Raw genomic sequence first — 23473 nt, 5'->3', positions numbered from 1 at the left:
AATAGCCATTTCTGGAGAGCTCTTCTGTGCCCAATATTGGATCTGCTTCACATAAGTTAACTCATCTTCCAAACAACCCCACAAAGTTGCTTTTACCATTTTACAGATGAAATTCTGAACGTCTGAGGCAGCGAAGTATAGAACCTTGCTCAAAGTCATACTGTTAAGTCAAGCATGTATTCAAACCTGGCTGAACAGTATTTGAACTTGGGCCTTGAGGCAGAGTGGAGAGAACTTGTCAGTTTCTAGGCAGCGGGTTTAAATCTTCCATTTGTGACTGAGTAGGCAAGCTACTTAGGAGTCTTGTCTCAAGAGGTGCCCAATACTTAAGGGTGAGGAATCAAATGAAAACACACAGGACACAGTGCACAATAGATTTGTTTTCCTAATACCCAGGTCCACCCAGTCCAGGATTTTTCGAGTAATTCACAGACCTAACCCTTCCCCCATATCCCAGGTGGATGTATGCCAAGCGCAGTGCTTGGGGAATACACCTGTTTGACTCCTGCTTCCATCCAGGGACTTAGAACCAGCTCAGCCAGACAGAGCGCCTATTTCACCAGTAGGGCAGGGTCAAAGGTACCCAGTGAAAGGTAATATGCCAGAGGGGCCAAATACCTTTCCTGCAACAGCTGGTGACACAACTGTACCCAAGACCCTTGAATCACACCTTTTCTATTTTTTTAAAAAGATTTGAGAGACACAGCGAGAGGGAACACAAGCAGGAGTGGGAGAGGGAGAAGCAGGCTTCCCGCCTGAGCAGGGAGCCCTACGTGGGGCTCGATCCCAGGACCCCGGGATCATGACCTGAGCTTAACGACTGAGCCACCCAGGTGCCCCGTGAATCACACCTTTTCTTGCAGATCTCTGCTAGCCAGGCCATTTGGGGACCTCTTCTGATCTCACTAGGAATGGCTCTTCTGGGGCTCAGGCCTTCCTCAGCCCGCACCCGTCATAGGGAGCAGCTCGCCAGGGTGGGCCTCATCAGGGCAGCACCGGTATCAGCAGGTAACTTCCCGGAAATTCTGACGTACTAAATCTCAGTGGGACTATGGCACTTTGAAGTTGGTTTGAGATCCTCAGATTGGTGGCTCTCGATCCAAAGTAGCCAGTGCCCACTGAGCGGGGCCTGTGGGTGTTCCCAATGGGGGGCAGGGGGAACAGGGTGGCCCAGGTTCTACTCTACACCTGTGAATGTCAGGAGTACTCCTTTTTTGGGAAACAGTTCAGTAGATCACACCTTGCCCACCCAGGGCATCCAAATGATGAAAGGATGCTCGGCTGAGGATGGAAGTAGTCTAAGTCTCACAAAAGCATTATTTTATATATTCTCCCACAGCCTCTCACCCACCACCCAATGTCTCATCATATGAATGTTCTTCCTTCCCAGTCTAATAATACATGCCACAGGCAGACAGGGATTTTTTTTTTTTTTGGTATTTTTAATGACTGAAACCAAACAAATCTAAAACCGCAGCTTCTGGAAGAACCACTTGTTCTTGCCGGTCTTGTACCTAAAGGGAAAAAAGGACACCATTGAGAAGAACAGTGAAACCAAATTCCCTTCATGGAGAATAGGGCCACCACCAAAGTCTATTTACCTCTCCTCGAACTTGACCTTAGCCTCTCGTCGGGCCTTTCGTTTAAGAGCAGGGTCTCTGAAGACATCCTTGTTGACAACAGTCTTGTCCAAGGGGATATCCACAGAGTACCTGGGAACAACGGTGGGGATGTAAGATCAGCCCACACACTGCCAGGGCCCTTCACACAGCCCAAGGACTCCTGGGTGTGACACTGGGGTGTCAGGGTCTGTCTCCATAGGAGCAACCCACAGAAGCTGTGCCAAAGTCCCCATAATATTTTTTGGACATTACCAATTTAAAAGGACTCCTTTACATGGACCCAAACCATGGAAATACTTCACATTTCATTCTCGACTTTCCACAGTGACTATTTCTCTAGCTAAGGACTGTTACTTTATTACATCTCCTTCACTATCATCATGGTGGTTGGCTAGCTTTCTATTTGGAGTCATTTTATTTAGTGTTGTTCAAGCTGTGCCTGGGAAGGGGCAGCCTCATTGTTGACAGTGCAGAAGCTGGGCGGCTAGCTGTTGAGGTCTCACTGCTTCCCGGCACCTGAGAAACAGCTTTGCTCTTTTAAGACACCTTTGAGAGTAAACATGTGGCCCCCAGCGGCAAACTGTAAGACACACACTGCTGGGTTTGGCTAACCATTGTTCAGGACTCTCAACCATTGTATTTCTGTATAACCTATGCACCAAGATAGTGTGTATGGCGCACAATACTGTGGAAGGCCAGGAACTTAAGGGCATGGCAGCCCAGTGGAATTCGTTGGTGGGGGGCTTGCTGCCTTTATCTACCATTTTGGAAAGCCTTCAACAACTATCCTGGAAAGTGGAAGAGTGGCAGAGAGCAGGCCAGATCCCGCGCCCATGTTCACTGTGAATGCAAACAAATGAAACGATCTTTACCCAACACTTGGAGAATTTTCAGGTGAGGAGACAGATAAAGTGCAAGCTTGGAAGAGATTTTCCATCCTGCTTGGCCAACTCAGGGAAGTCACTACAGAAAATGGTAGAACACAGCTCCACGCTGGACCAAAGAGGCAACACTGGAAACCACCACCACTCTGTAAGTGACACACTAGAATAGCTGCAAGGTTGCCTAATTCAGCAGGGCAGAGAGGGGTGAAAAGGAAGTCCCTTTCATTCCCATTCCTTTTTTAAAAAGATTTTATTTGAGAGAGCAAGAGAGAGCGCATGCACGCACGCGAGCACAAAGAGGGAGAGTGAGAGGTAAAAGAAGACTCCCTGCTGAGCAAGGAACCAGTTGTGGGACTTGATCCCAGGACCCTGGGATCATGACCTGAGCTGAAGGCAGACACTTAACCGACTGAGCCACCCAGGAATCCTCACTGCCATTCTTGAAATGCTCACCTTGTGGGCATGAGGTGATTGTAATTATAAACTTTCACAAAAGACTTGATCTTTGACCTCTTGGCGATTTTCTTCTTGCCCATGGCAGCTGTCACTTTGCGTGGATAGCGGTCAATTCCAGCCACCAGAGCATGGCTGTAGGGACGGTCTGAGGTGCCATCATCAATGTTCTGAACGAGCAAGAATCACATGTCATTGACTGAGGGCCTATTTAGGCCCTGTGCTAGATAGATGTAGGGCATGTATAACAGGAACACCCCCACTGCCAGGTCTGAGACCCACTATAGGAAAAACCACACAAGGCAGACACTCTTGAGTGCTATGCTAGATCGTACAAAGAGTAATAGGGAAGGGTTGTATTCATTCCCACAAGGATCTGAAAAGGTTCCTGGGTGGGAACAGATCTAAAAGGATCGATATCAACATCAACGGAGTGCTTGCTTTGTATCAAGCACTGGTGCTTAGCACTCTACTTAACTTCCCCTACGACTGGCACTGCTAGTGAGGGATAGAGGCAGGGCTCCAAAACTGGTGGTCTAGTTCCAGAAACCAGTCTCAGACTGAGGGGGGTAGGGCAACAAAGGGTGCCCCGCGGCCCCACCACAGCCAGAAGCAGGTGTGTGGCCAGAGCTTAGGGGGCTCTCACCAGAGGCTACAAAACCTAGGTAGAAGGCCAAAGGTGAAGGGCTAGAACATGCTAAGTGAGCATTTGGAGGGGAAACAACTTCTCTTTTTACAGACTCCCAGCCGCAGCACTTAACGTTTTTACCTCAGTTGAATTACTTAACGTCTCTGCACGTTAGCACTAGAAAGGAATCCCCTACGGTGACTTCAAGAACCGGACGTGACCAACACCTGTAAGGCGGTGCCAGACACCAAGCGAGCGCGCGATAAACGCTGGACACTGTTATTTTTTAAAACCTCCTCGGTAGAGGACCCCTTATGTGTTAGGCGCCCAATTCCACTCACCTTTGTTTTTACTTTGCACCTTCCTCTCTCAAAAGCCCTCCCGCATTGACCCCCACCCACAATGCTCAGCGACGAATGCCCCCCAAGCTAGCTCTTGAACTCCGAGCTTGCAGGCCCTCCGAAACCGCCCAGTTCCTGAGATGCAAGGGCGCAGGAGAGGCTCGCGAGGCTGGTACCTTCACGATGACCGCTTTGCGTCCGGAGTAGCGTCCGGCCAGGACCAGCACCACCTTCCCGGGTTTCATGAACTTGCCCATCTCTGCAGAGGTCGGAGAAGGGGCCGATCAGAAACGCGCAAGCCGAGGCCGTGGGCCCGGAAACCGAGGCTGCGCTCCCTGCCGTCTCGGCCCAGGCCGCCCGCGGGCCCTGCTCGCAGGACAGGATCGCTACGAAGCCGCCAGAGACCGAGTAGTGGAAAGCGCCCGGCGCCGCCCCGCAACTAGACCCCCAGGCCGCGGATGGCAGCGGATTGGAACATCCTACCCAAGTCTCTACTCACCGACACCAGCCACTCGAGCCCACAGTAGAAAGGAAGGAAGGGCACTTCCGCTAACCTTTCACCCCGGAGAGTGTTGATCTCACTTCCGGTCCCGCCCCTCAAGTTTGCCCCGCCTCTCGAAATCCGATGTGGGCGGAAGAAGATCTCGCGGGGAGAGCAGGCCCTGGGTGCTCATTTATTCAAATCAAACTTTATTAGTAGCTTCAGCGGTGGGCAGGAGCAAAGGAGTCTCCTCCCGCATAAATTGGAAGGGCGAGGAAGGCTGCAAAGCGCGCTAATTTTTGACTCCGCTGCTCTGCCCCATCCTTGGTTGTAGTTCCTCTTTCGGGCGCTAGGAGGGGACACAGTTCGAAATTGACGTTTATGCCTTGCAAGAGTCCGCAAAATAGGACTTCTATTAGTGTGCACTGTTAGGCGTATGGAGGGAGAGATGAAGATCAATCGGGCAAGGGTGCTTACCCCCAATATTTAGAGTCTAGTGATGTCACACCCATTACCAGCTAGAATAAGCAATGACGATGGTGATAATCACTGAGCACCTACTTTGTGCTAGGCTTTTTAGGTAAGTCGACAGCCTATTTAATTCTCACAACTCTGCATCTTGGGTATCTTCTTCCCATTTAGACATGAGGAAATTGAGATTCAAAGAGGGTAAGTTACCTATCCGAGGTTGACCCTGATCAGTAGCATAGATGAGATTCAAATTTAGGTTTGAACCTAGGTCTAGTTGGTTCTCAAACTGAGTTATTTCCCATCACTTACTGGAAGAGTGTTTTTATTTTATTATTACTAAGTAGGCTCCATGCCCAAGGTGGGCCTTGAACTCCTCAGGACCTTGAGATCAAGAGTCACATGCTCTACCTACTAAACCAGCCAGGCATACCTGGAAGAGTGTTTTTAGATGGTTCTTTAGTTGTTTTCTGAGTTCAAGAGAAAGGAAACCATCTTACAGTTTTTGCTTATCTGAACATTGAAGAATCTACAGGATTGGTCTTTTTTTTTTTAAGATTTTATTTATTTATTTGAGAAAGAGAATGAGAGACAGAGAGCACGAGAGGGAAGAGGGTCAGAGGGAGAAGCAGACTCCCTGCTGAGCAGGGAGCCCGATGCGGGATTCGATCCCGGGACTCCAGGATCATGACCTGAGCCTAAGGCAGTCGCTTAACCAACTGAGCCACCCAGGCGCCCAGGATTGGTCTTGGGCAAGATGTGGGAACAATCAGGGTTTCATCGATTCTCTTAAGGCTCTCCAGGGACCAATTTTCCCTGCACCCTCACGACCCCATTCAAATGGTTTATCACAGTAATTAATGTACTTATATTTCTTTTCAATTAAAATCTTTTGTTTGGGGGCACCTGGATGGCTCAGTCGTTAAGCATCTGCCTTTGGCTCAGGTCATGATCCCAGGGCCCTGGGATCCAGCCCCCGCATCGGGCTCCCTGCTCAGCGGGAAGCCTGCTTCTCCCTCTCCCACTCCCCCTGCTTGTGTTCCCTCTCTCGCTGTGTCTCTGTCAAATAAATAAATAAAATCTTTTTAAAAATCTTTTGTTTTAATTTGGAATATGACATTTTAGAGTTGTAAGGGACCTCAGAGATCATCTACTCTGGCCTCTGAGAGGACAGTTCCAGAGCAGCGAAGTCACAAAGATGGTGAAGAAGAGTAAGTTCTCATTCCCAACCCAGTGCTCTTCCCACTACACCATGCCAACCTGCCCATTTCCACCTCTGTGCTCTGCTCCCAGCCTTCTTATCTGCTGCTGCCTCTTTTGCTGTATCTCTCTTGGAAAATATAAACCAGATCCTCAAATCTTGTAATTGCCTTAGACTCTTCTCACAAACACTCTCCAAATCAAATTAGTACTAAATCCTGTGAATTTTTCCTTGTGTTTTAAATCTTTTCTGTCCTTTTCCACTTGCCTCCTAATCGATCCAGATCTTTTTCTTCTCCTCTTCAAACTTGCTATGCTTATGAAAGATGGATTTCCAACCTAGGAGATAACAATCCCAGTCTGGAGTGGAGCCATATGATCTATAGAGCTTATTTTGGGAAGCTTCCCTCAACACAACTCTTAAATCCACCATTTATGTGCTTGAAATCCTTCGTTGGCTCTCTATACCAAAGTTTGAACTCACCTCTCCTTTCCTACAGCCTGAATTCCTTCTCCACACCCTCACATACTGCCCTCCCCATCCCCCAACTACTCAAATATCCTACCTCTTCTGAGCCCTGTGTTCCATGTGTCTTTATTCTCCTCCACTGGTGGTGGAGGAGGTTCAGGTGGTTCCATGTGTCTTTATTCTCCTCCACTGCAGCCAGGCAAAAACCTATCCAAATCCTATCCAGAGTTCTACTGGGCAGAATCAATCTCTTCCTGCTGTGCTCCCTCAGCAATCCAATCCATATTCATCTTTATTATAGAATGTATTTGGTTTGTGGGCGCCTGGGTGGCTCAGTCGGTTGGGCGTCCGACTCTTGATTTCAGCTCGGGTCATAATCTTGGGGTTGTGAGATCAAGCCCTGCATCAGCGTGGAGTCTGGGATTCTTTCTTCCTCTCCCTCTGCTCCCCACCCCCCTAAGTTGTGCACACACTCTCTCTCAAATAAAAAAATAAAATTAAAAAAAAAAAAAGAACATATTCGGTTTGGATCAGTGGTTCTCAAAGTGTGGTCCCCAGACCAGCTGCATCAGCATAACCTGGGAACTTGTTAGGATTGCAAATTTTCAAGCCTCACCCCAGAACTACTGAATAAAAATCTCTGAGATGGGACCCAGCGATTTTTAACAAGCTACCCAAATCTCCAGTTGGTTTGGTATCTCCTTGGATAGGAAGACTGTGTCTTCCTTGAGGAAAAGGGGTATGTTTTGTTGATCTCTTTCCTTAGTATCCAGCCTGGCCCAGGCAATTGGCAGGCATTCAAGAATGAATGAATGCAGAACACATTAGGAAACTTTTTTTTTTAAGATTTTATTTTTTTTTAAAGATTTTTATTTATTTATTTGAGAGAGAGAGAATGAGAGACAGAGAGCATGAGAGGGAAGAGGGTCAGAGGGAGAAGCAGACTCCCCGCTGAGCAGGAAGCCCGATGTGGGACTCGATCCCGGGACTCCAGGATCATGACCCGAGCCGAAGGCAGTCGCTTAACCAACTGAGCCACCCAGGCGCCCCTTTTTTAAGATTTTAAATAATCTCTACACCCAATGTGGGGCTTGAATTTACAACCCCGAGACCAAGAATCGCTTGGTCTACCAACTGAGCCAGCCAGGTGCCCCCATCTTAGAAATCTTCAAGAATGCTTTGCAGGTCATACTTTTATAACAATGGAGGCTGCATTTTTTTTTTTTTAAGATTTTATTTATTTATTTATTTATTTGGCAGAGAGATACAGAGAAAGAACAAGTAGGCAGAGAGGCAGGCAGAGGGAGAGGGAGAAGCAGGCTCCCCACCGAGCAGGGAGCCCGATGCGGGTCTCGATCCCAGGACCCTGGGATTATGACCTGAGCCGAAGGCAGCTGCTTAACCAACTGAGCCACCCAGGTGCCCCATGGAGGCTGCACTTTTATGTATACATATCTATGGCTCTTTTTCATTCTGTTCTTGCATATTCTTAGACCTAGGCTGACTGTTTCCTTCTCTCCTCCCTTGTCCTGTGTGCCTCACCCCAAGCCTTACTGTCTTAAGTAATAATGCCGATGATATCAGTGACTACCAGGTATCTGACTATGGGATGCTGGCAGGCTTGCTGTCTCTACACATTGCCTTTACGTTTCATGAAGAACTTGGTAGAGCAGCAGCTGTCTGCCCATGTCCTTGTGGCCTAGTCTGTTGGCAGCATAAATTTCTGGTGGGTATGTGGGAAATACCTTCTCTTTCGCAAAGTGATGGTGGAACGAGGTTGTGGATAAAGGAGAGAGAGAAACAAAAGATCTGGAAGCAGCACGATACAATGAGATAACATGATAGAATATAAAGACCATAGGATTTGGATTCAGGCAACTTGAGTTCAAATCTCACCTCTTCATTACATAAACCTGGACAAGATGTTTAACTTCAGTTTACTCAGCTATAGAATTGGGAGAATATTGTCCTGCCTTACAAATAGTAAGAATTATATTAGAATGACTTATGGGGTGCCTGGGTGGCTCAGTCAGTTAAGCGTCCGACTCTTGGTTTCAGCTTGGGTCATGATCTCAGGGTCTTGGGATTGAGCCCCATGTTGGGCTACCCGCTCATCGGGGAGTCTGCTTCTCTCCTTCTCCCTCTGCCCACCCCCCCACTAGTACTTGCTCTCTCTCAAATAATCTTTAAAAAAATTAGGATGACTTAAAAATGCTTCCCATTGATGCTAGCACAAAACCTTGATACAAATTAGTCTTTGTGAGGATTAGAAAAGGATAATACTAGGGTGATCCAGGGCTGTGCCATATAGTTATGGCAGTTATCATCCACCCTAAATGATATCTAGACAAATGGACTTAAAAGTGCCAGCTCCAGGGGCACCTGGGTGGTTCATTTGGTTGGGTGTCCGACTCTTGGTTTCAGCTTGGGTTGTGATCTCAGGGTTGTGAGACTGAGCCCCCCGTCAGGCTCTGTGCTCAGCGTGGAGTCTGCTGGAGACTCTTTTTCCCTCTCCCACTGCCCCTCACCCCTGCGCGCTAATACATAAATGAATCAATCTTTAAAAATAAAAGGGCCAGCTCCCAAAGTGGCACGTATGGGGAGCTGTACTGTGGGAATGGGGCCGTAGGCCTGGGTGAGATGGCAGGGTAATGTCTGGGGGAAAGAAAACACCACCAAAGCTGAGCTGATCCAGGGTGGGGTGCCAAGAAGAGACAGAAAGGCCAAGAGCCAGACATTGCCCAAGGAAATACTGATCTGGATCAGATGGGCTAATAATGCGCAGACAGACTTATAAACCAAAGCCACGAGTCTCTCTAAGGTCTTTGTAGAGAAGCTACATAAAATACTATGATTTTTATTAGCAACCACAGATATATCATTTTCCACATTTTACACTTATCCTGTTTCACATAGAAGGGGGACTAATTCTAATGAATTATCAATAATACATCTTAAATAACATGTCACTGAAAAAAATTAAGTTAACGCGCACTACGCAATAGTGCAGACACAAGTGCAGCTGGTAATTTAATACAGGAAACAATGCCGGATCAGTGGTATGCAGATCCCATCTGGTTTTTCAGAAAGTGGTAAGATACACTTTGCCCATCTTTGGTCAGTCCTGGAGCAGTATGCAAGCTGAATGATAAATACGAACTAAAAAGGCTAAAATACTAAAGACCAAACAGGATCACTCTAGAGTCAGTTTTACAAGGAAATGCTCAGTCCCTCTTTGTCAGCGGTGATCTACTGTAGTTCCAACCCCCTCTGTAGTCCCTACTGTGTGATCAGACCCCCTCCATCATCCAGCCTCCAGGACAAGTGGAATCCCAACCTTGGGAGGAGTTGCTGCTGATCACTAAGGCATTCACACTTGACTTGGGTGGCAAGGGTTCTCCTGAGGAGTACACCTCTGGCGTATGTACTTTCAAAAAGACTGTGTCAGCGCCTTGCTGGGAGGTGTGCCCAGGAAAAGTTATTTGCCAGAGGATATGGTACCGGCAGTGGTTGCCATTCCTCGTAACTCACCAGCTCTAAATCCAAGAGACCACCATCTGTGCCGTGAGAAGTGGGCCACCTTGTCAGGAACAGATCTCAGTTCTTACCCACAAAAGAGGGCTCACATTGAAATCAACTTGTGGTGAACTCCCTCAGAAATGCCGTTCTCCAATATCCCCATTCCTAGTTTTAGAAGCAACTGTGGAACACACACAGCCTCCCCTGACCTGGGGTCAGGAAGAAAGGGGTGTCAGCATTTGTAAGGGAATTCAAATTCTGGCCCAATGACTCTCGAACCTGCTCCAAGTGAAGGAATACGCCTCCCAGCTTGACTGACAGGAGCCTCAAGCTGAATGTCTTCCAGGACCAACGACCCACTCATGTCATTCACCACCATAAAGAGAATGGTTAGAGCAATCTGGGTTTTGGAGAAAGCAGATGTGGCACGATGAGGTGGTCCATTAACTGTGGGCCAGAGCTGATTTCTTTTACATCGGCTCAAATATGTGTGCCCACATGTTACACGCCAGGGCAGAACCTTGGAATGAGAGGGTCTCCAGCATCTCTGAGATGCTAATTTGGTGGGGAAAACAGACTTTGCAGTCATTTGGCTAGGGAGACCGTCTTTAACCCCTCCTCCTCCTCTTTGTTTCTACCCTAGAAGACTAACCATCTACCCCTACTCTACTGAGGAAGGTGGTGGTGTAGGGCCTGGCACTCTCATCAAAAGGCATCTTTGATGTTCTTGAGCTGGCGCACGGCCAGGTCCACAGGGAGGCTGAACTTGAGGCTGCTGAGGCGACTGAGCAGGTTGAGGGCGCTCTCAAAGCCTGTGTGCGCCATGTAGCTCCAGGGCTGGTAGTGGGGCTCGATGAGTGACCCCGACTTGCAGATTAAGTTCACCCAGGACACAAGACGCTGCTCGTTCAGGGCCATGCACACCAAGGCTTTCAACTCTGAATCTGCACTGCGTTTAAAGGGGTCGTGCTCCGTCAGCACCACATGGATGGCTGTCAGAAGGCTCTGCTTGGGGGTCACAACGGTGCCTCCCATAACTGGCAGGGCAAAGGACTGGGAGAGTTTCCGGGCGGGGGATTCCACATAAGCACGGCCGTTCTTAGCATGGTAGTACTTTACAAAGAGCTCCCATGGGTGCATGGTCTCGGGGGCGGAGGAGAAGGCTGGCAGCAAACAAGCGATGGGGGCCATGACCAGGCTCATGCCTGGTGAGGAGGCGTAGAGTCCATGGGCCAGCAGGTCCCTGACGGCCACGGTCAGCTCCTTCCGCACAGCCATGGTCAGCTCGTCCTTGCCTCCCAGAGACAGGTCCTGGAGGCTGGCAGAGGTGATAATGTGGTTGTGTGGCTGGTGCCTCAAGGCTAGCTGCTTCACTCTGTCTACTGAGATCTCCAGCCTCTTCAGTAAGGGGGAGTAGTCCCTGTCAGCCTGGCCCCTCTGCCACAGGGTTTGTGGGATCTGGCCCGTGGTGCAACCAAACTGGCTAGCAGCAAAGATCTGGAGCACTGCCAGCGCACGCCGCATGAGGTGCAGCCCCGTCTCCTGAACCTTCTTCACGTCTTCTGCCTTTGCTGTTTAGAAAATGCAATGGCTCATCAGTGAGGGCCATAATGGCACAGAGGTACATTCAACTAGTCACTAGCTGAGATCTAGTCTTGCTTCTGAGCTACAGTATGGGTCCCACATGAAGCCAAGAGCCACCTAGGAGGTTGCTGGACTTAACTGTTTTGGGTTAATAATAGCTATATTGAGATATAAATCACATGCCATATAAATCACCCATTTAGGTGTATAAATCAGTGACTTTTAGTATATTTACAGAGTTGTGCACCCATCGTCCCAAAAAGAAACCTTGTACTGTTGGCATCTCCCATTCCCATTCTCCCCAACCCCGTAAGCGCTAGGCAACCACTAATCTACTTATCTGTCTAGACTGGCCTATTCTTGAAGCCGTACTTACTCTTGCTGTTTCCTGGAGGCGGTCGGCTGCTGCCCATTCTCGTGGAGCCACTTCCTGTCTTCCCACTGGCCTTGCACTCACAGTGCGCGCTGTCTGCCTGCAACGGGCTTCCCACTTCATCTGTAGTCAGCAGTTACAAAGCGGAGGAAAAAGAATATTTCCTAGTGCCTCCCACATGATAAGACTTTTACAAATATCATCTTATTTGTGTGGAATAGTGACTGGCTCAATACATATTTGCTCAATGAGGGAAGCACGAATCATCCTTTCATGGGTGAGGACAGTGAGGCTAAAGAAGTTAGGACCTGCCCAAGGACCCAAGGCCAGGAAGTGGCAGAACTGGGATCTGAACCCATGGCTCTAAAACCCATGTTTTTGGGGTGCCTAGGTGGCTCAGTCAGTGAAGTGTCTGCCTTCGGCTTGGGTCGTGATCCTGGGATCGTGGGATTGAGCCCCTGCTCCACAGGGGGCCTGCTTTTCCCTCTCTCTGCCTGCCACTCCCCCTGCTTATGTTCTCTCTCTGTCAAATAAATAAAATCTTGAAAAAAAAAAAATCCATGTTTTTGGGGCACCTGGCTGGCTCAGTCAGTGGAGCATGTGGCTCTTGATCTTGGAGTTGTGAGTTCGAACCCTACATTGGGTGTAGAGATTACTTAAAAATAAAATCTTTTTTTTTTTTTTAAGATTTTATTTATTTATTTGACAGAGAGATAATGAGAGCAGGAACACAAGCAGGGGGAGTGGGAGAGGGAGAAGCAGGCTTCCCGCTGAACAGGGAGCCCAATGCAGGGCTCGATCCCAGGACCCTGGGATCATGACCTGAGCCCAAGGCAGGCGCTTAACCAACTGAGCCACCCAAGTGCCCCTAAAAATAAAATCTTTAAAAAAATAAAATAAAATCCCTGTTCTTTCCATTCTACCATGCTGGCTCCCTTACTGAGTGATCAAACTTCCTACATAGTATATCAAGAACTGGTACCTTTAGGTACCAGTACTCGGATTACATATAATTATTATTTTTTAAAGGTTTTATTTATTTATTTGAGAGAGAGAGAGCACACACTGCACGTGCACAGTGGGAGAGGGAGAAGCAGACTCCCCGCTGAGCAGGGAGCCCGATGCGGGGCTCGATCCCAGGACTGAGCTCATGACCTGAGCCGAAGGCAGACTCTTAACTGACTGAGCCACCCAGGCGCCCCTACATATAATTATTATGACATCTGTTCATACTTCTCTTCCCATCCCCTCCTCTGACCTTGGATGAAGTTGATGAACATCTCGAGGTCTCGGATCTGAGTTTTCAACTGTTCAACCAACTGTTCTTTCACTCGGGCTGGGTTGACAATCTGAGCCACAGCTGCATCCACACGCTGCCGGAGCTCCTCGGTGGACAGTGAACTGATGTCCTCATTCAGATTCATGTCCAGTTTCTTTATTAATTCATCTATGATCACCTATCAAGACCACAAGCAATGAGCACACCCTTTGGAATTTTCAGGGAGAAGGTTAGGAAGAAGGAGAATATCTGCTAGTATGTACCTTTAAATGAAAATCAAAGACAGACCGACCTCCCAAATTTGTGAGAGAAAACGATGCACCTGCCGATCAAGGTGAGAGTACAGAGCTACTTTCTCCCATAGTAACAAGGGCCCTTGGTTCCTCTCGGACAGAAATGGCTCCTCTCAACTGCAAATTTTCTACGAGGCCAGGCAACTTTCAGGAGAACAACAGTACGAATAATCCAAAGTGGCTGATGATCCAAAAAGCCCCTTAGTTAGCTTCCCCCAACGCCTCCACGAGAACAAACGCTGACTTCCCTTGGTGCTCAGTCCTCTTTCTCACTCTTGCCTCACTCTAGGCAACTAAACAAAAACCTCTGCTCCACATCAAAGTGTGTTACAGTCAAAATACCCTAGTGACAATATCTGGAACAGTTTGCAATCCAGATAATGTCACTCCAGCTCAGTCAGAGAAACAGCTACATCACAGTGAGAGACGGACATGTTCGTAGGGGAGACTGTAGCTGTATTTTGCCAGCAGGTTACCTGTCTACCCAGGTGTTGCTTAAATAAATATGGCGTTAAAGCCAGTCTGGATTCCTGGAATATTTATCAACTGGTGGTGGGGAAAAAAGCCGATTTACATTGTAGGATGTGTCTAAACAGAACCGTTTTAACGATCAAATGAAAAATTACTATTATTATAATATGTTATTATTACTAATAACCACGGAAAGAAAGAGCTCAAAGGCTCTGGAACTTGCGTTTCCATGTGTGAATAAAGACGTGTCCGTTTCTCTTTGATATGGGCCAGCAAAGGGATTCTCAGTAAGGCCAAGGGCGAACACGTGGAGAAAGAACGTTCTGTGAACGCCAGCAGGAACAAGGTAACCTTAGGTAGAGGTGGAGGAGCCTCTAGTCTCTGCTCACCCGCTGTCTTTCCAAGACCACGGACTGCGGCAGGGAGTCGTAATTACCCTCTTGATAAGCAAACGTTTCCAGGTCATCTAGCTGGGTTTTGAGCTGTAGTATAAGTTCCTTCTGCTTCTCCCTTTGGGCTTCCAGACGTTCCCGTTTTTCTTGTTCACTCTAAGACAAGAAAATACTTAGGTCTGTTTCACAGGAAAAGGAAAAATCAGGGCACAATAGGAAGCCTCTCAAGCTAATAATGACTAGTGAAACATAAAATGTTTCCAAATAATCCCAATGAAATACAGAATTCATAAGCTAGGTTCAAAAATGAGAATAAAGATTTCATCCAGGGCTATTAAATGTGTTTTCTTTAAGAAGGTATTTGTCCCTTATTGGAAATAGAATATGAATACAATGGAGCCTTTTGTTAAGATCGCTTCCCCCCCCCACAAAGGTCTAGTTAGGATTGAGACAACTTATCTTAGCCAAGACAGCCTCCCAGGAACTAAACATGCCATCCTCCACAGCCAATTACCACAGATCAACTCCTGAATACTTTCTGCAGCCAAATTTTGCAAGAGAATCTAGAGATAAGGGTGTAGAGAAAGGATTTATAACTCATAACCAGTTTTCTTAAGGTTCAAAACCCCTCCAAATGTATTACAGACTTCTGCAAAATCAAAAGAATTAAAGCAGATGCCTGGGGCAGTGAAAAAAAACCAAACAAACCAAAAAACCCAAAAGCCAAGTAATAGGAGTGGGAAGGTCACCATGTTTAAAAAAAAAAGGGGGGGGGTTGCCTGGGTGGCTCAGTCGTTAAGCGTCTGCCTTCGGCTCAGGGATCGAGCCCTGCGTCAGGCTCCCTGCTCGGCGGGAAGCCTGCTTCTCCCTCTCCCACTCCCCCTGCTTGTGTTCCCTCTCTCGCTGTGTCTCTCTCTGTCAAATAAAATCTTAAAAAAAAAACAAAAAACAAAAAACAAAACCTCTGGTAAGTTTCCCCCACCAGTGACTCCTTTCTCCACTGTTGGCCATCAGGTAGTTTCTGCATTTAAATGATTAAAAACCCTTCACGGTGGTAAAGTCTTGCCAATGTATTCTCAAATACTAGTTCTTCCTTAACTTTCTTGAGTGCCAGAAACAAAAAGCAAAACTAGCACGTCATGTGCAGGTGTAAGGCTGCATTTTAAACCAGCAATCTATAGAATATTAACTTTAACTTTCAAGTGGTACTTACCAAGCCCTCCAGAAGATATGAGAGAGAATAAATGAAAAACAACAAATTAACTTTTTGTTCAAGCTATTTAAAAAGCAATCCTCTTGCTTTAGCCTTACTCAACATGAAAGCAAGCCTTTTCTCAGGATACGTCCTCTCCAAACCTGAGTGTTGCGGTTTCTTAGAAACCTACTGTGGGAGGGCCTAACTATCCTTCAGGTTTCCTAGATCTCCCTAGGCAAAGCTAACCGTTTCTCGATCTGTATTGTGTACACACTTCTCTAGCTCATGCCACATTGCAATTCTTTGTTGAGGATTCTGTCCCTCAGCCAATGAACTCCTTTAGGGCAAACGCTTTGACTTTGTACCCCCAATGCCTAGCACCATGTCTGGCACAGGGTAAGCTCTCAAAACACATTTGCTGTAGGCTACTGAACTAAAACAGGTACAAAACAACACATTCCAAATAATGAACTCTGACTAGAAGAAGCTGTCTAGCCAGCGCAAGGAGAAAGAATGGGGGAAGACTGTATGTGGAGAGAAGGGTGGAACAGTAAACACAGGACTGCACTGGAAACATTCCGGATTAAAATGAGCAAGTCAATATCTGCTACTGATAAGTCTTCTTGGTTAAAACCAATTTAAGTGGGAAGAAAGGCATAAATGGGTTGTAACTTGAAGAATGAAAAGGTGGAGGAGACAGCAAGTCTCTTCAACACCTCCAACAAGCTATCTGCAACTGTGCACTTCCAGAGAGTCAAAGACTGCAAGGAAATGTTCTCTTGGCATGGCATACAGACTCTCATTACTCACTGGAGGCTAACTGAATGCATCTTGTCACAGTAAAGGGGCTTCATTTATAATATCTAGTTATTGGGCAGGATAGGCAAGGAGGTTTAAAATATCAGCTTTAGGAAATGCATTAATCAGGAGTTGTATTTCTTTCAATTACTAAGTGATCCTGCCGTTCACCAAAGCTCCCACTCACACGAAAGTCTAAATATTAAAGACGTTTCCTAGATTCCAGGAAGGCAGATACAGGCAGTAAATCTAAGTTTCCATGGATTCCAAATCACTTACGCTTCATCAGCCAATGTTCTCAAGGCCAGGTCGGGGGACTTGTCAGCAAATGTCCTCGGGTCTTAGGTACATTATGAGACAATGGCAAGGTGAGCGGGAGCAGCACTGCTTTGGTTGGTTGCTGTTCCCCTCAGAACACTCTCTGCTCACCACTCTTCTGTCCCGCACGTCACCACACCTGCATCTCTTTCCACACTTTAGACACCCCTCACCATCAGGTTCCCAGGCCTCTCTGTCCTCCTGCCCTTCAGCAGGACTGGCACACCTGTCTCACCTCCTCGTCTCGGACGCGCGTAGTACTCACCCACATCGGCCGGCTTCTTACCACTGCTACCTCCGTCCCGGTCAGCATCGCCACCCACCCAACCCCCTATTCCCATGTCCTTCGGGACCCGGCCCCAGCTGCTCACCTGGTTCTCGCCCCGCAATCGTGGTCGGTCCCCTGGCAGCCCATCGCCATCGTCGCTGGCGGGGTCCTCGGGCCCCCCGTAACCCAGGACGTGCGGGCAACCGCGGAACGCGAAGTCCTCGAGCTCGCGCAGGAGGCGCTGCTGCTCCGCGGGCGCTCCGCGCACCACCTGGCGCAGGCGGAACTGCACTTGCGCGAAGTGCGAGGACAGCGCGAGCAGCGCCGAGTCCAGCCGCCGCCGCTCGGCCCGCAGCCGCCTCAGCGTCCGGCCAGGCGAGTCCGGAGGGGAGCCCGGGGCCGCGCCGGGCTCCTCGGCCGCCGCCTCTTCCGAGAACGCGGCCGTCCCAGACCCGGCCTCCGCCACTGCCCCCACCGGGGCCCAGCGCACCGCCTCGCACGGTGGCAGCGACTCCTCTTCCTCCTCCTCTTCGTCCTTCGCCTTTGGACCAACAGCTGCCACCGCCGTTACCGGCTCCGCAGCCTCTTCGACAGCCGCCATCTTCCCGGAAACGCCGCCGCACGTCAGCCGCGCCCCCTCACTGCCATGGCAACGGCGCGCTGTTCGGGAAACCCGAAGGAGCGGGTGGGCGGGGCTTATACGACAAACAGTTCACAGTCACGCGGGGCGGGCCTTCCCAGGGGGTTTAATTCGGGCCAATAATTTTTTATTGAGCGCCTACTGTGAATCAGGCGCTGAATGCACGAAGCGTTGGAGAAACGGATGAATGAAGTCAGGGACAAGTCATTCGTTGTGCATCTAGTGTGGACCTTGTCCTGGTTCCCCGCGGGTGGGTCGTCTATTCCTAATCTGTACATTTCTGGAGACCCGGAGATGTGAAGGGCTGTCGGGATTATGCTCTTTCAGAGTCTCTCCGGAGTGCAGATCCCTTGGCGGTGGGGGCCACGTTCCCCCTTCCTCTAAAGCTTTCCCCAACCATATAAGGAGAGGCAGCTGCTGGGGGCGTTCCCAGGAGCTAAAGATAGCAGTCCCCGGCTCGGAGTCCAAGTGCCACCGGGTAGCGGGGAGCCGCCATGGCAAGGTGAGTGTTTCCGGCCGCCCTTTTCCTTGGAGATTCCTTGTTCCACGTTTTCTGGGCGCTCCTGCGAGTTCCCATGGAAACTCCAGAGTCCAGGTCTCTGTAAATTTGGGGTGGTGAGGAATGTTCTCCATAACCCCCTCCTTCTCAACTCTCGCACTCTGGATTCTCCCCAGGTTCACCCTCACCTCACCACACACCCCCGCTGCCATCACTCCTCTTTCACCCCCTTCTGTCTCATTTAGCTCCACTTTGACAGAGCCGTAGCATAAAACGTCCCTAAATTTTCCCTTCCTTCCACCTTTCCCAAATGCCCTCAGTCTTCCCTCTCCCACCCCTATGAAGCCCCACCGCTACTCCTCTGCAGGCAGCATGCCCGGACGCTATGGTACGACAGGCCCAAGTACGTGTTCATGGAGTTTTGTGTTGAGGACAGCACTGATGTCCATGTGCTCATCGAAGACCACCGTATTGTGTTCAGGTAACAGCCCTCCTCTCTGAAGGTCCTGGTTTCCAGGAACCTTTCCCTTCTCCTAATGCCCCCATGCTCAGCCTCCCGCATTTCCTCAGCTCCGTTGTCTCCTCAGCTGCAAGAATGCGGATGGAGTGGAGTTGTACAATGAGATAGAATTCTATGCTAAGGTGAACTCCAAGGTAACTGTGGGGTGGGACAGTCAGGTCTGGATGGGAAGGCTGCCTGGAAAATTGGAGATTCATTCTAAACCTCACATCCTAAGAATGAGGCTCTCTATCCGGCAGGACTCCCAGGATAAGCGCTCTGCTCGCTCCATTACTTGCTTTGTGAGGAAATGGAAGGAGAAGGTAGCCTGGCCCCGACTCACTAAAGAGGATATCAAGGTAGGTGTGTGGGGGAATGGTCTGCTGTCTCTCCTGTGCTATGTCTGCACCTGGGGACATAAGTCAGGGATTCACCCTTGGCTCCTTTCTCACCAACATTCAATCATTCACAAAGTCCCATTTGACTTCCTAAATATTCTTGAATCTATTATTTCATCTTTTCCCAATTCAGCCCTCATCCATCACTGGGTGACGTTTATTACATATTTTTAGACCTACCCTCAGTCCATCCTTTGCATTGCTCCCAGCATGGTCTGTCTAAAACACCCATTTGACCCTGTTACTCTTCCACCTAAGACCCTCCAGTGGCTTCTTCCTTGCTAAAAGTTGAAAATTGGCTATCTCCTGGCTGATCTGGCTCTTGAATTTGTTTTTGTAGTCTTTACAGTATTTACAAATTATTTTGATTGGTTATTGACATTTAGTTTTCATTAGTTGCTGACCTATAAAAATATGGAGAGTTCACATAAAACTCCAGATCATCAGTTTTTCTTAGAAAATGGAGACTCTGATCACACTGGTCTAAATTCTCAAATGCCAGGGGCACCTGGCTGGCTCAGTCGGTAGAACATGGGACTCTTGATCTCAGGGCTGTGAGTTCAAGCCCCATATGCAGAGATTACTTAAAAAAAAAGAAAGAAATTCCTGAACACCTAGAGATGGAGCTTTAAATGGAGCATGTGTACCAGCACACTTTAATCATAATTAAATGAAATTAGTTCCCTAACTCTTTCAGGTATTTGAGCTTGTCACTTCCCGCCCTTTGGGTTGAAATCCAAGCACCATAGCATGACATATAAACTCATGACCTGGCTACTTTTCCCTTCTGTAGCATTATATCCCATTAGTTTCGGCCTTAAACTTCACATTCCAGCCACAGCAAATGGCCTGTAGCTCTTTGGCACACACCAGGCTATTTCTCATGAATTTACCTTTGCTCAAGCTGTGCCTTCTTCCTGGAAAGCCTCCATCATTGCTACCTGTGCCCACCTAACCTTTGCTCATCTTTTCAGTCTCTGCTACTCTAAAAAGCCTGAGTTCCTATAGTTTCTTTCTGGGTTTCCATAATATCCCCTGTGTAAGCCGTCACCATACCTTTCACACTGTATTTTAACGATTTATTTAGATTTCCCTTCCCCACTTGCTTCGTGATAGCTGGGACTATATATCAAACATTTTCATAATCCCAATGCCAAGCTCAGAGTCTGTCTTCAATAAGTAGCCATTAAATTAATGAGTGAATAACTTCCTATCTAAGCGTAGGAACTTGGAACAGGATTCCAAGGGTTTTCTCCTGACTCCAGGGAATGCAGCTTGTCTATCGTGGTGACTCCCACGATACTTTATGACACAGTTATCTTTCCAGAGGTATTACCTCTCTAGTCAGTCAGCTTCTGGAGGGCGGAATTTCTATGCTTTTCTATCTACCAAAATGCCTGGCATTGTGCTTGGCACTTAGTAGGTTCCTGGCAAATTTGTGGTTGATGATAATGGCAATCTAGAGAGGAATTAGTCAAAGAGGTGCTTTTGGGAAGACTGCACCCCCATTGACCTTCTTTTCCCCATGCATGCCCCTGTGCATGCGGCCATGCTCTTCCGCGCACTTCTGCGCTTCCTGCCCCGTGACGCTCTGTGCTTTCCTCTTGCAGCCAGTGTGGTTGTCTGTGGACTTTGATAACTGGAGGGACTGGGAAGGGGATGAAGAGGTGGAGCTGGCTCAGGTGGAACATTACGCAGAGGTAATGCCATTTTCTGCCCCTCCTGCTCATTCTCTGTGTCTCCCTGCACACATTTCTCTGGAGGACTGTCATCAGGGCTGGACACATATGGACACCCCTCAGTGGTGCTCATATTCTTTAGATGTTCTGTGCAATGTTTATTTAGTAGGATGAGAGAAATGTATACTAGTGGAACCGTATACATGCCTTCACTCACTAGTTACAGAATTTTGAGAAAGTTTGGCAAACCCTTTCCCAACTCTTCTGTAACTCTTGTTCTTTTTTCTATTTTCTGTGTGTGTGTGTGTGTGTGTGTGTGTGTTTCCTGAGCCACACAACTTCACAGAAAGCTCAAACCAGGCAGTATAAAAATTCACATCATAAATTACTAGTTCCAATTAAGTTGCACCCTGCCATACATTATTTGGTTTTAGAATTTCAGCTACTATTTATTCAAGTTGCAAAAACACTGACAGACCCTAACCTAGATTAGTAAGGAAGATGCTCTGTGTGTGTCTATTTCCTTTTAAAAAGGGGCTCGGGGTGCCTGGCTGGCTCAGTCGGTGGAATGTGCGTCAACGTTTGATCTCAGGGCTGTGAGTTTGAGCCTCACATCAGGTGTTACTTAAAAATAAAATCTTAAAAGAAATAAAAGTAAAAATAAATGAAAAGGGGATTGATTTACTTTTCTCCAATTCATTCCAGTGATGTGTTAGGGTCTGTAAAGATGGGGCAATTGTCTGGCTGGGACCATTCTCCTGTGGCCCATCAATATACAGGTTGCTCTCCCCTTGCCTTTCTTTTCTCTTGTAATTACTTTCCTCTTTCCACTAGCTTTTGAAGAAGGTCAGCACCAAGAGACCTCCCCCTGGCATGGATGACCTGGATGTAAGTAAAGCCTACCCTTCAACCCTTCGGTTTCCTTTTAGCCCTAAAAAAATAAGATACCAGAAAGCTCTTGTCACGATCTCTAGCACACAGTAGTTCTCAGTGCCTGTCAGCCAAATTTGAATTCGACACAGGAGGTCGAATGTTCTTCTCCAAGCTGTAGAAAACTCCAGCAAGATCTTCCTCCCTCCCATCTCCCCTTTACTTCTCTATCTTAGAGTCGACCTGGCCCCCTTGTCTGTCTTTACACTGTCCGGAGCAGTGGCATGAGTTGAAATTCTGAAACCAAATGATGCTTGACACAGTGTTGTTTATTGAGCACCAGGGGTTGATTTTATTTCCCAAAGTATTAATAGTTCTGTGTTAGCCTGCCGGGAAGTTGTGTGATTTAGAAAATCACAAAAGAAAACTTGGAGAGCAGGAAGGAGTGAGAAGAGTTTGTGAACACAAATGTCCACGCTTTGCAGATGCTACAGGTGCTTTTGTTTTTTTTTTTTTCCTTCCCTAGGATGATTCCGACAGCACTGAAGCAACAAGTAATTAACTTCTGTACAGCAGAGCTGGGGAGGAAGCTGGGGCGTCTTCCAGTTGCTCTGAAAAGCTGGGGCCGGGGTCTTTGCCAGCTCCCCGAGATCCCGGGGTCTCTGGGATCTCTGAACCTAGAGGCTCTCTCTCTCTCTTTTCTTAAATTTATTTGAGAGAGAGCATGCACGCGAGCAGGAGGAGGGGCAGGGGGAGAGAGAATCTCCAGCAGACTCCCCGCTGAGCATGGAGCCCAAGATGGGGCTCGATACCAGGACCCTGAGATCATGACCTGAGCAGAAATCAAGAGTCGGCCGCTTCACTGACTAAGCCACCCGGGCACCCCTTTTTTTGAAGCTCTTTTTAAGGGTCCTCTTCATGTTTTATTTCTTCTTCCTAGGCACCTGAGTATGGCTGCATCAGATGGCAGGATAGGAGAGGAGTAGACTGGTGGGGCTCCTGACTTTCTACCAATTGCCTGTAATCTTTGTGTTTGGGCCAGTCATCAGGGCTCTCTTGAGTATTCGAGCATGTGTATATATGTGGTGGAGCAAAAGCCAAAGAAGCAGCAGATAGGTTATAATAAATCTGTAAGAACTGTTCTCTGTCTCTTTCCTTCTTGCATTTCTTCCACCTGGAGGCAACCCTCTTCTACTCTATTGTTCCTCTCAAGGGGAGGGGTGGGTGTCATAGATCCTGGTCCTCACTGTTGAGATTGGAAGCAGAAAGATGTTGGGAGCAGGCTTGTAACCAAACTGGGGGATTTTCCCGTGCCCAGCTCCTATTTCTCAGACCATACCCAGCCTTTTGCTATATTGCCGCCCCTAGAACCATATATCTACTGACCCCTAGAACTAGCCAGAAACCTGCCTCAGCTTTCTGCATACTCCCAAAAATTTCTTTATACTTTCAAAGCTAATTGTTATATTAGCTGTTTACTGTTTACTCTTCTGTTTACTCTTCTGTTCATCAGCTACCCCATTCATCCGTAAACATTTTTTTTTAAAGATTTTATTTATTTGTCAGAGCACAAGCAGAGGGAGAAGAAAGCAGAAGAAGAGGGAGAAGCAGGCTCCCCGCTGAGCAGGGAGCCTGATGTGGGACTCGATCCCAGGACCCTCGGATCGTGACCTGAGCAGAAGGCAGACGCTTAACTGACTGAGCCACCCAGGCACCCCCATAAACAATTTTTGAATGCCTAATATGTACTTAAACAAATGCCATACCCAGACTTTGCCCTTGAACTCATGGTAAAGTACTGAGATTTCTTTAAAATATTGAACTTTAAAGTTTATATTGGTAATATATAGAC

The 23473-nt window shown here is 47.9% G+C and overlaps 3 protein-coding genes across 7 annotated transcripts; 1 reads left to right on the top strand and 2 right to left on the bottom strand.

The window, feature by feature from the left end:
• Positions 1-1421: 1421 nt before the first annotated feature.
• On the bottom strand, positions 1422-4534 carry RPL27 (ribosomal protein L27). The gene is made up of 5 exons (XM_025861718.2): positions 4428-4534; positions 4105-4187; positions 2960-3129; positions 1602-1712; positions 1422-1514 (listed from the first exon to the last, which is right to left on the bottom strand). The coding sequence occupies exons 2-5, from the start codon at positions 4183-4185 to the stop codon at positions 1466-1468; spliced, it is 411 nt and encodes a 136-aa protein (XP_025717503.1). The 5' UTR covers positions 4186-4187; positions 4428-4534; the 3' UTR covers positions 1422-1465.
• Positions 4535-9363: 4829 nt separating this feature from the next.
• On the bottom strand, positions 9364-17672 carry RUNDC1 (RUN domain containing 1). Its single transcript, XM_025861741.2, has 5 exons — positions 17140-17672; positions 14455-14613; positions 13281-13479; positions 12026-12145; positions 9364-11636 (listed from the first exon to the last, which is right to left on the bottom strand). Exons 1-5 carry the CDS (start codon positions 17635-17637, stop codon positions 10771-10773), a joined length of 1842 nt encoding a protein of 613 aa, XP_025717526.2. The 5' UTR covers positions 17638-17672; the 3' UTR covers positions 9364-10770.
• PTGES3L (prostaglandin E synthase 3 like) lies at positions 17546-22763 on the top strand. 5 transcript variants are annotated; one of them, XM_073889522.1, is made up of 9 exons: positions 17546-17685; positions 18004-18178; positions 18543-18656; positions 18763-18829; positions 18935-19033; positions 20683-20772; positions 21586-21639; positions 22148-22175; positions 22562-22763. In XM_073889522.1, the coding sequence occupies exons 2-9, from the start codon at positions 18171-18173 to the stop codon at positions 22567-22569; spliced, it is 468 nt and encodes a 155-aa protein (XP_073745623.1). In that variant the 5' UTR covers positions 17546-17685; positions 18004-18170; the 3' UTR covers positions 22570-22763. The 5 variants fall into 5 exon arrangements, with proteins under 5 accessions (XP_073745623.1, XP_025717530.2, XP_073745626.1 ...); XM_025861745.2 differs by lacking the exon at positions 22148-22175; XM_073889525.1 differs by lacking the exon at positions 22148-22175 and having other exon boundaries at positions 18521-18656.
• Positions 22764-23473: the final 710 nt, after the last annotated feature.

The sequence above is a fragment of the Callorhinus ursinus genome, unplaced genomic scaffold (genome assembly GCF_003265705.2).
Source record: "Callorhinus ursinus isolate GAN/ISIS: 27379988/994484 unplaced genomic scaffold, GSC_fseal_2.0 scaffold108, whole genome shotgun sequence".
NCBI classification, from domain to species: domain Eukaryota; kingdom Metazoa; phylum Chordata; class Mammalia; order Carnivora; family Otariidae; genus Callorhinus; species Callorhinus ursinus.
This window is presented reverse-complemented; position numbering and strand designations above follow the sequence as displayed.

Bases quoted from the DNA above. Each gene is read 5' to 3' on its own strand.
- PTGES3L (XM_025861745.2), top strand. The intron at 18,830-18,934 runs GTAACTGTGGGG...TCTATCCGGCAG, and splicing joins ATGCTAAGGTGAACTCCAAG to GACTCCCAGGATAAGCGCTC. The intron at 20,773-21,585 runs GTAATGCCATTT...TCTTTCCACTAG, and splicing joins AGGTGGAACATTACGCAGAG to CTTTTGAAGAAGGTCAGCAC.
- RUNDC1 (XM_025861741.2), bottom strand. From the start codon at position 17,637: ATGGCGGCTGTCGAAGAGGCTGCGGAGCCGGTAACGGCGGTGGCAGCT. The intron at 12,146-13,280 runs GTCAGAGGAGGG...TGCTGACTACAG, and splicing joins GTTCATCAACTTCATCCAAG to ATGAAGTGGGAAGCCCGTTG. The intron at 11,637-12,025 runs GTAAGTACGGCT...TTTTCTAAACAG, and splicing joins GCCTCCAGGAAACAGCAAGA to CAAAGGCAGAAGACGTGAAG.
- RPL27 (XM_025861718.2), bottom strand. From the start codon at position 4,185: ATGGGCAAGTTCATGAAACCCGGGAAGGTGGTGCTGGTCCTGGCCGGA. The intron at 1,713-2,959 runs GTGAGCATTTCA...CGTTGTTCCCAG, and splicing joins AATCACCTCATGCCCACAAG to GTACTCTGTGGATATCCCCT. The intron at 1,515-1,601 runs GTAAATAGACTT...TTTTCCCTTTAG, and splicing joins AAGGTCAAGTTCGAGGAGAG to GTACAAGACCGGCAAGAACA.